This window comes from Hypanus sabinus, chromosome 11, assembly GCF_030144855.1.
Source record: "Hypanus sabinus isolate sHypSab1 chromosome 11, sHypSab1.hap1, whole genome shotgun sequence".
Classification (NCBI taxonomy): Eukaryota; Metazoa; Chordata; class Chondrichthyes; order Myliobatiformes; family Dasyatidae; genus Hypanus; species Hypanus sabinus.
The window spans coordinates 50,267,838-50,283,109 of record NC_082716.1 but is presented as its reverse complement, the minus strand read 5'-3'; the positions used below and the strand labels follow the sequence as shown (position 1 = coordinate 50,283,109).

General features: G+C 45.7%; 1 protein-coding gene across 4 annotated transcripts in view; it reads left to right on the top strand.

The window, feature by feature from the left end:
* Positions 1-15,272, top strand: part of fggy (FGGY carbohydrate kinase domain containing) — a 302,066-nt gene that overhangs the window by 248,966 nt on the left and 37,828 nt on the right. Inside the window, exon 14 of one of the 4 annotated variants that reach the window (XM_059984314.1) lies at positions 11,262-11,473. The exons of the other annotated variants lie outside the window; for them this stretch is intronic. Within the exon in view, the coding sequence (XP_059840297.1) occupies positions 11,262-11,347 (86 nt within the window). The 3' untranslated portion in view covers positions 11,348-11,473. Of the gene's footprint in view, positions 1-11,261; positions 11,474-15,272 lie in introns of those variants that run through there. 4 annotated transcript variants of the gene reach the window in all.

Here is a 15,272-nt window from a genome sequence, read left to right as displayed (position 1 = left end):
AAACTATAATGTGTTGCATTTATGAAATTGATGAACTCCTGCAGAGAAAACGAAATTACATTTCTGCATGCAACAAAAACATTTTGAACTCCGAAAAAAAGACGTTGGGTTGAAGGTTACTTTTAAGTAAAATACTCAACGTCTATTTGAGTCCTTCTTGTATTTATGAAAAACGCCAAACTTAAATTTGCCGCCAGCAGCAAACCAAAAATAACGTCAGCCAGCTGTCAACCTGAAAAATAAAAGGACTATTTCACTGAACAATGAAAACATATGAATATACGTAAAATAATAGGCAATTAAAATATATATCATACTTGTTCAGGTTGACTCACACCTGACAATGCAGTCGTATTCAGTAGGGATGGATCGATGCTTAGGGGAGTGACCGGGAAGGATAATGTGTTTTTTTCCTCTCTGAACTCACAGAAGCGTTTCCCAAACGATGTTTGCATTGCGATGATTGCAGAATGTAAATACTCCGAATTTATCATGTCGTGACCTTGTTTGAACTCTCTCAAATTGGGGAAGTGAGACAAAGTGCCTTTCTGTAAATCTCTGGCAAGCAACGTCAACTTGCGCTCGAATGCCAAAACATCCTCCAACATGTGCAGGGCTGTACGTCCTTACCCCGTTGAAGAGCTGTGTTCAGCGTGTTCAGGTTCGCTGTCATGTCTACCATGAAGTGTAGCTTTTCCAGCCACTCTGGCTGTTCCAGCTCAGGAAAGGTGAGCCCTTTGCTGCCCAGGAAAGTTTTCACTTCTTCCAGACACGCGACAAAGCGTTTCAGCACCTCCCCTCTGGACAGCCAGCGATAAAAACACGTTGTAGCGGTGTGCTACACGCAGTCAGTAAACTGCAGTCAAAGATAGCTTTATTCGAACTAAACAGCCTTGCTTTTAAGCCTCCCTCAACCCGCCCCCCCATGGGCGCGGATGCTCCAAAAGACACGTACTCACAAACCCCCGTAGGCTATCTCCCTTAGCCTGAACGCTGGCTAATTGTGAGCCGGTTCGGATGTGTCAGAAAATGGGTCGCCACAACGTCTTATTTAGATTGTACAAGATCACCATAATCTTCAAATTTAGATTTACATTTCAAAAACTAACAAACTAACATAAAATACATTTTAATTAAATACTGACCATGTAGCGGTGTGCTACACGCAGCGCTAAAATTACGACACGGAGTCGTTAACTGCAGTCGAAGGAAAAAACTTTATTCGAAATCTTCAGCCTCACTTTTAAGCCTCCCTCAACCTGCCCCCCCCCCCCCCATGGCGCAGAGGCTCCAAAGCTCTGTGCTCGCAAACCCCGGTAGGCTATCTAATTGTGAGTCGGTTCGGATGTGCCAGGAAAAGGGTCGCCACAACCAATTATTTCCCAAAGCAACAGGGAGCCGCAGCACAGACGTAAAAGAGCCACATGTGGCTCCGGAGCCGCAGGTTGCCGACCCCCGGGCTAGAGGAATGCTGAAGAAAGCCGAACACAAGTCAATCACTGAAAAGTTACTTGCTTCTGGTGGAACATTAGTCAAAAGCGTGTGTGGGTTGGGGACTACCGCTGGCCAGTCCTCTACCACATCATTTACCGCTCGCAAATCAAGCACCAATCTCCACTTAGATTTATCTGCTTTTAAGACCAGCAGCAACAGGGTATTGCATGGACTGTTGTTTTAAGCACTCCTATTTCAAGCAACCCCTACACTGTCGATGCTATTCCCTCTTCTGCTTCTGGTCTTAGAGGGTATTGTGATCTCCTGGGTGGAATTGCTCCTTTTTTTAGCCTTATTTCCACCGGACTAGCTGTTTTTATTTTCCCTACGTCCGTGTCATGCTGTGACCACAGAATAGATGGCAACTCATCTAACCTTCTGTCTTTCTGCTGGCCTCTTTCCTTTCCCAGCAATGGCATGTGTGGTTGGGGAGTTATTTCGACCTCTCTCACTGTCCCTACCATATCTACACTTACCATTATTTTAATGCAATTGTTGTCTTCTGATATCCACACCTCTGGCGTGACTTTCCTCCAAACTGTTACGGTTTCAGCACTCTTAACTAAGGGTCCTAAGTCTTCAGACTGATATCCCTTGTTTACCAACAACGTTACGTGGGGTGCAGCCTCCGGTATCCTGTGCCATTTTTCTAAAAAGGTGTTCCACTTAACTTGTAAAGCTGCCCCTTGCTTTCCAATTATCACAGCCTTCCCTTCCAGGTGTTGTTGGGTACATGCCTCCAGGTGCCATCTCTCCTCTAACTCCCTGTTCTGAGTCTCATCAAAAATCACTGTACAATGTAGTTCAGATTTGGGCATTACAGCCCTGGGTAATATAGCCTGCACGCCCTTTTTCCATTTTGCCCAGGTCTCCTGAATCTGATCTGCGATGTTTCCTATCCAAAAGACATTAGCCTTCTTGTCTTCTCGTACTATCAATTGAGCCCCTGCTCTTTCCACACTCAGCCCATTTCTGGTGCATTCTAATTTTAATACCAGTTTTAATAAGACATCTCTGCCTAATAAATTAATCGGAGTTCTGTTAAATACTAGCACTGGCAAAACAATTCCTTTATTTCCCATTCTCAACTGCACTGGAGCTATGCACTGTGTCAACTGTGTTTTCCCCAAGAACCCTACCATCTTAATAAACTTTCCTGACATGGGAAGGTGAAGGGCATACTGTGGCTATACACAAGTGTATGTGGCTCCAGTATCTATCATCATTGGTGTCAGTTGCCCTTCTAACATAACCTGAACAATGGGTTCCTCGTCTGCCTCCCTTGTTATCATTGGGTAATGTCCCTTCCCACTCGAGTTCTCGGGGCACCCCTAACACCTCGCTTAGGGGTTCACAGTTGCGTATCACAAGTACACAGCAAACAATGCAACTTTTATACTCCAATACAGGAAGCTCTCAGACAGCCTCGCGCTGCTGAGGGACACCATCGCCTACGTGCAGGACAGGGGAGTGGACGCCTGCCTGGTCAGCTTGGACCAGGAGAAAGCCTTCGACAGGATATCGCACACGTACATGGTGGATGTACTCTCCAAAATGGGATTTGGGGAGGGAATCCGGAATTGGATCAATCTGCTCTACATGGACATCTGTAGCACAGTCCAGGTCAACGGGTGGGAAACAGACAGCTTCCCCATCAGGTCTGGAGTCAGGCAGGGCTGCCCTCTCTCCCCTGCCTTGTTCGTGTGCTGCATAGAACCCTTTGCCGAAGCCATCAGGAGGAATGGGGGCATAAGAGGGGTGACACTGCCAGGCAGTGGAGGGACCCAAGTCAAAACCTCCCTGTACATGGATGACGTCACCATCTTCTGCTCCGATCCGAGGTCAGTTCGCAGGCTGATCAGCATCTGCGATCAGTTCAAGCAGGCGTCGGGGGCCAGGGTCAACCGCACAAAGAGCAAAGCCATGCTCTGACAACTGGCCTGACCGATCCAGCGTCCCCTTCACCATCAGGGCTGATCACCTGAGGGTGTTGGGGATCTGGTTCGGAGGGGCCAAGGCGGGCAACAGGAACTGGCGGGAGCGGACTGCCAAGGTGAAACAGAAACTGGGGCTGTGGGGAGGGCGCTCCCTATCGATAGCAGGCAAGAACCTGGTCATCAGGTGTGAGGTGCTCTCAGGGCTGCTGTACTTGGCACAGTTGTGGCCAGTCCCCCGCTCCTTCAGCTCAGAAATCACCCGAGCCGTCTTCAGATTCGTCTGGGGATCCAAGATGGAGCGGGTCAGACGGACCACCATGCACAAGTCCCTGGGGCAAAAACGTCCCCAATGTCACCCTCACCCTGATGGCCAGCTTCGTGTGTGGCTGTATCAGGTATCAGGTTGTGTGTGGATCCCAGGTACGTGGGCACCAAGTACCACTACGTGCCCAGATTCTACCTGTCGCCCTGGCTACGAAGGATGGTCTGGCCCCTTTCCTGCGCAACACCCCTGTCAGCTGGTCGTTGCCGCCATACCTGTCCTTCGTAGAGAAGTTCTTTCAGGTCAACACCTTTGACCACAGGACCATCAGGCAGTGGTCAGCACGTAAGGACCTGCAGGCACTGCAGGAGAAGGACGAGATGGACACAGTGGGGTGGTTCCCTGAGCAGACTGTCCAGTTCATTTGGCAAAATGCCTCATCGCCAGACCTCACCAACAGGCACCAAGACCTCACCTGGCTGGCAGTGAGAGGGGCCCTCCCAGTCCAATCCCTCCTGTACGCCCGGAACATCGTCTCCACACCCCTTTGCCACGGGAGGACTGCAGTGAGGAGCCGGTGACCCACCTCTTTGCACACTGTGGGTTCGCGGAGAAGGTGTGGAGGAGGATGGAAGGAGCAGTGTCGAGGTTCATCCCCAGCAGCTGCGTAACAGAGGACTCTCTGATCTACGGGCTGTTCCCAGGGACGCACACCGAGACCAACATCTGGTGCTGCTGGCAGATCATCAACTTGGTGAAAGACGCTCTTTGATCGGCCTGAAACTTGTTGGTCTACCAGCACACGGAGATGTCCGTGGGGGAATGCTGCCGACTGGCACATTCTCGGCTGCAGGAGTACGTGCTGAGGGACGCACTTAAACTCGGTGCAGCCACTGCAAGGGCCCGGTGGGGAAGGACCACAGTCTAGGGTCCTTCTCCCGTGGGAGTTCAGGGGTGGGGGGTTGGGGGTATACCCCCCGAATGTAAATATGAAAGAACAAAGTGCCACATGGGTGGCAAAACATTAGAACTTTGAAAATGTAAAAACAGTAATGGTACCAACTGTAAAGAATTGAAACTCTTGGAATGGTTATTGTATATAATTTTATTTTGGAATAAAGCATATTTTGTTTAATAAAAAAAAACTTCCTAGGTAACACTGATGAGAATCCTCAACTCTGAGGTGTAACTCCTAGGTAACACTGATGAGAATCCTCAATGCTGACTCAGGCAGTGGGAGACTGGAGTGAGTTTACGTCTCTCTCAACTCGGGCAGCGGGAGACTGGAGTGTGCTTGGGACAAACGTTACTACCACTTCTCAAGGCACACTGGCAGCTGGCTGAGTGATGCCTCGTGACTTGTCACTCAAGGACACAAGCCACTCTTTGTCGCACCCCCTAGGGGTGCGAGCACTCCAGGTTGGGATCCCCTGTTCTACAGCTTGATGATTTCTGCCAACCACATTTATTTTTATACCTAAAGCCACTGCATAAATGCAGATAGTTTGTTTTTGTTGATGTGATAGAAATTGTTGGCAAAATGCTTGCTTTGCAAATGCTGAAATAAGACTGCTCATAACTATGCAACAGTTGATGAAGAGTAAACGTAAATGTCACTATAAATGTATAAAATAAACAAAATCAGAAGACCATAAGAGATTGCTGCAGAATTAGATCATTCAGCCCATCAAGTCTGCTCTGCTATTTCCTCATGACTGATCCATTGTCCCTCTCAACCCGTAACATTTCCTTCTGCCCATGACCTTTAATTCCCTGACAAATCAAGAATCTATCAACCTCTTCTTTAGATCCAACCAATGATCTAGACTCCACAGTCACCTGTGGCAACGAAGTCCACAGCTTTCAAACCCTCTGAACAAAGAAATTCTTCAACATCTCCATTCTGAATGGTGTCCCTCAATTCTGAGGCTGTGCGCTCTATTCATAGACTCCCTCACTATAGGAAACATCCTCTCCACATCTACTATGTTTTGGCCTTTCAACATTCAGTAGGTTTCAATGAAATCCCTCCCACCACTCCTCATTCTTTTAAATTCCAGCAAGTACAGGCCAAGAGCCGTCAAACTCTCCTCATATGGTAACCCTTTCATTCACAGAATCATTCTCATTAACACCTCCTCTGAACCCTCTCCAATGTTAGCACATCCTTTCTTAAATAAGGGATCCAAAATGGAACACAATAGTCCAAGTGAAGCCTCTTCAGTGCCTTATAAACCCTCAGCATTATATACTTGCTTTTACATTCTAGTCTTCACAAAATGAATGCTAACATTGTGTTAGCCTTCCACACCACCAACTCAACCAGCAAATTAACCTGCAAGGAATCCTGCACGAGGACATCTAAGTCCCTTTGTGCTTCGGATTTTTGAAAATAGGCTGTGCTTTTGTCCCTTCTACCAAAGTGCATGACCATACACTTACCAACACAGTATTCCATCTGTCACTTATTTGCCCAGACTCCTCATCTCCCAGTCCTTCTGCAGCCCCCCGCTTCCTCAATACGACCTGCCTCTACAACTATCTTAGTATTGTCCAACCATAAAGCCATCAGTTTAATCATCCAATTCATTGACATATAACATAAAAGGAAGAAGTCCCAACACTAAACCCTTCAGAAAATCTTTAGTCATCACCAGCCAACCAGAAAAGGATCCCTTTATTTCCACTCTTTGTTTCCTGCCAATCAGCCAATCCTCGGTCAGTGCTAGTATCGTTCCTGTAATACCATGGGTTCTTGTTAAGCAACCTCATATGTGGCATCTTGTCAAAAGCCTTCTGAAAATCCAAGTAGAGAACCTCTACAAATTCTCCTTTGTCTATCCTGCTTGTTATTTCTTTAAAGAATTCCAACAAATCTGTCAGGCAAGATTTTCCCTAAAGGAAATCATGCTGACTTTGGCCTATTTATCATGTGCCTCGAAATACCCTAAAATTTCATCCTTAATAATCGATTCCAACATTTTTCCTCCCATTAAGGTCAGGCTAACTGGCCTATAGTTTCCTTTCTTCTGCTTCCCCTTCTTCTTGAAGTGATATTTTCAGTTTTTCAGTCCTCCAGAACCATGCCAAAATCTAGTGATTCTTGAAAGATCATTATTAATGCCTCCACAATCTGTTCCACTACTTCTTTGAGAATCCCTGGGTTCTGATCCAGATGATCTATCTACCTTCAGACCTATCAGCTTCATGAGCTTTAGTACATCAGCCAATGTGTTTTAAGGAATGAGTACTACTGAAAGTTGTAGTTTATACCAAAAAGTTAAATATTCATGAATTACATCAAATAGATTCAGTGTGTTCCTTGTTTCATGGAATCCTGGTTAACCCCTTCTGTACTGGATGCAGCAATTTGGATCGACAGGTTTACTATACACCGTCAGGATAGATCTATAGAGTCTCTCAAAAGCAGAGGTGGAGGAGTATGCCTCATGATCAACTCTTCTTGGTGCACAAATATATCACTGCTTTCCCAATTCTGCTCAGCAGACCTGGAATATCTGGCAATTAAGTGCCACCCATTTTACCTACCACAAGAGATTTTTGGGATCATTTTGGTAGCGATATACATTCCACCTCAAGCAAATGTCAGTCAGGCTTTAGATGATCTGAGCAATGGGATCAACATACATGAAACAGCGCACCCTAACACCAAAACCATTGCTTTGAGAGATTTTAACCAGGCCAGTCTGAAAAAATCACTAAGGAATTACCATCAACAGATCACTTGCAATACCAGAAGAAACAACACACTGGACCGGTGTTACACCACCATCAAGAATGCCTACTGTGCTAGTTCATGCCTTCACTTCGCGAAGTCTGATCATCTGACTGTACTTCTACTCCCTGAGTATAGGCACAGACTGATAACTGCAGCACCAGCACTGAGGACCAAGAAGGTATGGACAAGGTAGATTTTCTGAGGGCTGTTTCAAGGGCAAAGAGACAATTTGGAGGTGACATCAGATGCATGGCAACTCTGGCAGGGTTTGCAAGACATTACTTCCTCCAAAGTGAAACCCAATAGCATGAATGGCAGTGATGCTTCACTACCAGTTAAACTCAATGCTTTCTATGCCTGCTTTGAAAGGGAGAAAATAACTACAGCTGTGAAGATTCCTGCTTCACCTGAATGCCTGAGGCTGATGTTAGACTGTCTTTAAAGAACGTGAACCCTCACAAGGCAGAAGGCCCCAGTGGAGAACCTGGTAAGGCTCTGAAAACCTGTGCCAACCAACCGGCTGGAGTATTCAAGGACGTTTTCAACCTCTCACTGCTATGGGCAGAAGCTCCCACTTGCTTCAAAATGGCAACAATTATACCAGTGCCTAAGAAAAATAATGTGAGCTGTCATAATGACTATCGCCCAGTAGCACTCACACCGACAGTGATGAAATGCTTTGAAAGATTGGTCATGACTAGACTGAACTCTTGCCTCACCAAGAACCTGGACTCATTGCAATTTGCCTATCGCCACAATAGATCAATGGTAGATGCAATTTCAAAGGCTCTTCACACGGCCTTGGATAACCCTGGACAATACAAATACCTATGTAGGGATGCTGTTCATCGATTATAGCTCAGCATTTAATACCATCATATCTGTAATCCTGATTGAGAAGTTACAGAACCTGCGCTCTGTACCTCCCTCTGCAATTGGATCCTCAACTTCCTAACCAGAAGATCATAATCTGGTAGTGTTCACAGGTTCAATTTCCATTTAGGAATTGGATGGCAGAGGGGAAGACACATGTAGCTGAATCATTGAGTGTGTACCTCCTACCTGATGGTAACAGTGAGAAAAGGGCATGCCCTGTGTGCTGGAGGTCCTTAATAATGGACGCTGCCTTTCTGAGACACCGCTCCCTAAAGATGTCCTGGGTACTTTGTAGGCTAGTACCCAAGATGGAGCCGACTAAATTTACAACCCTCTGCAGCTTCTTTCAGTCCTGTGCAGCAGACCCACCTCCCCCCCATACCTGTCAGAATGCTCTCCATGGTACATCTGTGGAAGTTTCTAGTGTATTTGTTGACATCCCAAATCTCTTCAAACTCCTAATGGAGTATATTTACTGTCTTGCCTTCTTTATAACTGCATCAATAAGTTGGGACCAGATTAGGTCCTTAGAGATATTGACATCCGGGAACTTGAAGCTGCTCACTCTCTCCACTTCTGATCTCCTTATGAAGATTGGATGGTGTTCCTTCATCTTACCCTTCCTGAAGTCCACAATCAGCTCTTTCGTCTTACTGACCTTGAGTGCCAGGTTGTTGCTGTGACACCACTCCACTAGTTGGCATATCTCACTCCTGTACACCCTCTCGTCACCATCTGAGATTCTACCAACAATGGTTGTATCGTCAGCAAATTTATAGATGGTATTTGAGCTATGCCTAGCCACACAGTCATGGATATAGAGAGTAGAGCAGCGGGCTAAGCACACACCCCTGAGGTGCGCCAGTGTTGATCATCAGCGAGGAGGATATGTTATCACCAATCCACACAGACTGTGGACTTTCGGTTAGGAAGTCGAGGATCCAATTGCAGAGGGAGGTACAGAGGCCCAGGTTCTGTAACTTCTCAATCAGGATTGTGGGAATGATGGTATTAAATGCTGAGCTACCGTCAATGACCAGCATCCTGACATAGGTGTTTGGGTTATCCAGGTGGTCTAAGTCTGTGTGAAGAGCCGTTGACATTGCGTCTGCCATTGACCTATTATGACAATAGGCAAATTGCAATGGGTCCAGGTCCTTGCTGAGGCAGGAGTTCAGTCTAGTCATAACCAACCTCTCAAAGAATTTCATCACTGTAGATCTAAGAGCTACCGGGCTATAGTCATTATAACAGCTCACATTGTTCTTCTTAGGCACTGGTATAATTGTTGCCTTTTTGAAACAGGTGGGAACTTTCGCCCATAGCAGTGAGAGGTTGAAAATGTCCTTGAATACTCCCACCAGTTGGTTGTCACAGGTTTCCGGTGCCTTACCAGGTACTCCATCGGGACCTTCTGCCTTGTGAGGGTTCATTCTCTTTAAAGACAGTCAAACATCAACCTCTGAGAAAGAGATCAGAAGGTCATCAGGTGTAGCAAGGGATCTTCACAGCTGTAGTCATATTCTCTCTTTCTAAACAGGCATAGATGGCATTGAGCTCATCTGGTAGTGAAGCATTGCTGTCATTTATGCTACTGGTTTTCGCTTTGTAAGAAGTAATGTCTTGCAAACCATGCCAGAATTGCTGTACATCCGATTTTACCTCTGAACTCATTCGAAATTGTCTCTTCACCCTCGAAGTAGCACTACACAAATCATACCTGGTTTTCTGGTACAGGCCTGGGTCGCCAGACTTGAATGCCACAGATCTAGCCTTCAGCAGATGACCTACCGCTTACCATTAGGGTGCGCTGTTTCGTGCATGTTGATCCCACTGCTCAGATCATCTAAAGCCTGATTGACATTGGCCTGAGGTGGAATGTATATAGCTACCAAAATGATCTTGATACTCTTCCATGGTAGGTAAAAAGGACGGCACTTCTGCTAGATATTCCAAGTCCAGAATTGGGACAGCACTGATATATTCGTGCACCAAGAAGAGTTGATCGTGAGGCATACTCCTCCACCTCTGCTTTTGAGAGAATCTATAGATTTATCCTGATGGTGTATAGTAGGTTTAACCCATCGATCCGAATTGCTGCATCTGGTACAGAAGGAGTTAACCAGAATTCTGTGAAACAAAGGACACACATGGTCCTAATGTCCCTCTGATTCAGCACCCTAGTTCTGAGATCATCGATCTTATGGTCTAATGTTCCCAATTTAGTCAGGCAGATGCATAGACCAAGACGGCAGTGGAAAAGCAAGACATTGAAGATGTGGCAGTCTGGAGCAATATACACCTCCTGGAGGAACTCAGCTATTCTGTGGAAGCAGAGAGAAGATCCTGATGTATGGCTGCAGCTTGAAACATCAATCATCCCTCTGCCTCCACAGATACTGCTTGACCTGCTGAGTTCCTCCAGCAGTTTGTTTTTCACTCCAGACCAGGAGTGTCCCAGTTAATAAAGTCTACTTGTAAGCTTTCTATTTGGTTTTCTCCTTGTTTCATTGGAAATTTACAGCACAAGTTGTAGATTGCACAATTTTACTCCAATATCTGCCAGAAAGGCAGAAATGGCTGCTCACACATCAATGATGTCATATTTTGTGCAAATAATGTTGCAGAAATGATACTCTCTGCAAGGATAGATTGAGACTGGGTGTGCTCTGTCCATTTTCACAATGTGTAGGATTGCAACCAGAAGTGAATTAAAGATATACACCAAGCAAATTTTATGCAGAAAGCAAGCACATATTTAGGTTCAATTCCCAGGCTGTTATGTTTTATCCCCATTGCCCTGCTGTGGATGATTGGCATAGAACTTTTCTCAATAACATATTTTGTATTGGTTCACTTGATATACTGCTGAATTGTGAGTGCTTTTACTCACATGCTTGAATACAGTTATATTTACACTGACTTTTCATTTGCTTTGCTTCTATTTTTGTAGATTTCTCATCTGCTAGGCGCTCAGTATGTAAGAGTTCAACATTTGAAAACAGCAGTGGTGGAATTAACACCTTGATCAACACTTAAATTCAAATGGATTACAATAATATTGGCTGGATTCTATGGGGAAATCTGAAGAGTTCTGCATGGAACTACTGGAATTTCCTCTTCTAACTGGCAAAAGTTCTTGCTTTTTGCGTGTCTTTGGCAATACTGGTAATTTCTTTTGTGTGCTCCAGAGATAGAGTACAAAGTTACAGTCGCAGTGGATGTTGTTGACTTGGATTTTCAGAAGGTTTTTGACAAAGTGCTGCACATGAGGCTGCTTAACACGATAAGAGACCATTGTATTATAAGAAAGATACCAGCATGGATAGAAGATTGGCTGATTGACAGGAGGCAAAGTGTTGGAATAAAGAGGCCCCATTCTGTTTGGCTGCCAGTGACAAGTAGTGTTCTGCAGTGGGCAGTATTGGGACTATTTCATTTTCAAGCTACGGTATATGCCAATCATATGGAGGACAGATATGATGGCTTTGTGGCCAGGTTTGTAGACTATACAAAGGTAGGTGGAGGGGCAGGTAGTGTTGAGGAAGCAGGAAGTCTGCAGAAGGACTTGGACAGATTGGGAGAATGAACATATGGAATGTGGTGCAGTGAAGTGTCACTTTTGTAGAAGGAATAAAGGTGTAAACTATTTTCTAAATGGGAAGAAAGTTCAAAAATCAGAGGTGCAAAGGGACTTGGGAGGCCTTGCACAGAATTCCCTGAAGGTTAATTTTCAGGTTGAGTCAGTGGTGAGGCAGACAAGTGCAATGTTAACACTCATTCTGAGAGGAGCAAGAATGTGATACAGAGGCTTTATAAGGCATTGGTCAGATCATACTTGGAGTATTGTGAGCAGTTGTGGGGCCCCTTTCCTAAGAAAAGATGTGCTGGTATTGGAGAGGGTCCAGAGGAGGTTGACAAGAATGATTTCAGGAATGAAGGGGTTAACGTATGAGGAGCTTTTGATGGCTCTGAGCCTGTATTCACTGGAGTTTGTAAAAGCATGAGGGTGGGGGGAGGTCTCATTGAAACCTATTTAATGTTGAAAGCCCTAGGACTGATTGGATGTGGAGAGGATGTTTCCAATAGTAGGTGAGTCGATGACCAGAGGGATATCCATTTAGAACAGAAATGAGAAGGAACTTCTTTAGCCAGAGGGTGGTACATCTGTGGAATTCATTGCCACGGATGGTTTGGAAGCTAATCACTGAGTATATTTAAAGCAGAGGTAGCTAGGTTCTTGCTTAGTCTGGGTGTCAAATGTTGCAGGGGGAAGGCAGGATAATGGGTTTGGGAGGGATAATAAATCAACCATGATGGAACGGCAGCGAGACATGATGGGCTAAGTAGCCTAATTCTGCTCTAATGTCTTAAGGCCTTATGGTCAGTTATGCTGGGGAATCCTTTAGATTCTGTACTCAGAATGTGTTAAAACTGGCCCAGGATCACCAGATCCTTTTTTGACTCAAAAATGTCTCCTTCATTGACTTCAATAGAGAAAGGCCACTATGTGCTAATGTATTAGTGCTTTAATAATCCTTTAATTAATTTGAATATTTTAAACACATAGTGTTAAATATTAAATGTCTTAGTTTCATATTTGCTTACATTTCAGTAATTCTGAATGTGCAAAACATTCAGAATCATTTATGCTCTTTTGACAGCCATCTTTGTTAGGAAGGCAAAGTTAAACTGGTTGTCAGTTATTTTATGTTCAGGATTTTGGTGACTGTGGCTTGTTTTAGCCCCTCAATATTTTTTCTTTAATTTAAAAATAAATGTTATAAATTCGGAACAAGAAGGCAGCGGGAGAGCACCTAAGGATTTCCAGCGGGAAAACACTTTGAGTTCTCGGGGGAAGAGAGAGGCCAGACTGCACAGGCGCGTGACGTCAACCAGTTGAACGTGAACAGTTTAAAAAGAAGGCAGCCATATCCAGCGGGCAGCGGAGTGAGAGGCAGCAGAGTGAAAGGGCTTTGGCGGTAACGGGACGAGGTGAGGCAGTTGTTGATTGCAAAAGGAGGTAGTATGTGTGTGAGGCCAATTTTCTGTGGTCGGTGTCAGATGTGGGAGATCCTGGAGTCTCCCGGTGTCCCAGATGACCATATCTGCACCCGGTGCATTGAGATGCAACTCCTAAGGGACTGTGTTAGGGAACTGGAGCTGCAGCTCAATGACCTTCGTCTGGTCAGGGAGAGTGTGGAGGTGATAGAGAGGAGTTACAGACAGGTGCTCACTCCAGGGTCACAGGGGACAGAGCAAGGGTCACAATCAGGAGAGGGAAGGGGAAGAGTCAGGTACAAGAGAGTACCCCTGTGGCTGTACCCCTTGACAATAAGTACTCCTGTTTGAGTACTGTTGGTGGTGGGGGGATGGGACAGCCTACCTGGGGGAAGTGACAGTGGCCATGCCTCTGGCATAGAGTCTGGCCCTGTGGCTCAGAAGGGTAGGGAAAGGAAGAGGAAGGCAGTAGTGATAGGAGACTCTATAGTCAGGGGTTCAGACAGGCATTTTTGTGGACGCAGGAAAGAAACTCAGATGGTAGTTTGCCTCCCAGGTGCCAGGGTCCGGGATGTTTCTGATCGCGTCCAAAATATCCTGCGGTGGGAGGGAGAACAGCCAGAGGTCGTGGTACATATTGGTACAATGACATAGGTAGGAAAAGGGAGGAAGTTCTGAAAGAAGCCTACAGGGAGTTAGGAAGGAAGTTGAAAAGCAGGACCTCAAAGGTAGTAATCTCGGGATTACTGCCTGTGCCACGCAACAGTGAGAATAGGAATAGAATGAAGTGGAGGATAAATGCCTGGCTGAGGGATTGGAGCAGGGGGCAGGGATTCAGATTTCTGGATCATTGGGACCTCTTTTGAGGCAGGTGTGACCTGTGCAAAAAGGACAGTTTGCACTCGAATCCCAGGGGGACCAATATCCTGGCGGGCAGGTTTGATAGAGCTGTTTGGGAGTGTTTAAACTAGTTTGGCAGTGGGGTGGGAATCAGAATGTGAGTGCAAGGATTAAGATAGAAGGACAAGGGCATGATGCTAAGAGTTCTGAGTTGATGAGGAAGGACAGGCAGGGGACAGAACATAATTGTAGCCAGTTAAAGGGGTTGAAATGTGTCTGTTTCAATGCCAGGAGTATTAGGAACAAGGAGGATGAACCTAGAGCATGGATTAGTACGTGGAACTACGATGTTGTGGCCATTACTGAAACTTGGTTGGAGGAGGGCAGGATTGGATGATGCAGGTCCCAGGCTTCAGCTGTTTTAAAAGGAATATGATGGGAGGTAGAAAAGGGGAAGAATGACATTGCTGGTCAGTGATAGTATCACAGCTATAGAAAGGGAGGACGCTGCAGGAGGACTGTCCAAGGAATCAGTCTGGGTGGAAGTCAGAAATAGGAAGGGATCAATCACTGTGCTGTGAGTAGTCTGTAGGCCCCCAAATAGCCCTCGGGACACCGAGGAGCAGATAAGCAGATTTTGGAATGGTGCAGGAAATACAGGATAGTAGTTATGGGTGATTTCAACTCCCCTCATATTGACTGGCACCTCCTGACTGCAAGGGGGATAGATGGGACTAAATTTGTCAGGTGTGTTCAAGAGGGACTCCTGACATAGTATGTGGACTGGCCGACGAGAGGAGAAGCTATACTGGATCTAGTTCTGGGTAATGAACCTGGTCAGGTGACAGACCTCTTGGTGGGGGAGCATTTTGGTGAGAGTGACCACAACTCCCTTAGCTTCAGCATAGCTATGGAAAGGGATAAAATCAGACGAAATGGTAAAGTTCTTAACTGGGGAAGGGCTAACGTTGAAGGGATGAGGCAGGAACTAGCGAGAGTAAATTGGAAACAGATGTTCAAGGGTGAAAGCACAGAAGTAATGTGGGAGAAGTTTAGGGACTACTTGAGCTGGGTTCAGGATAGGTTTGTCCCACTGAGGCAAGGAAAAAATGGTAGGAAAAGG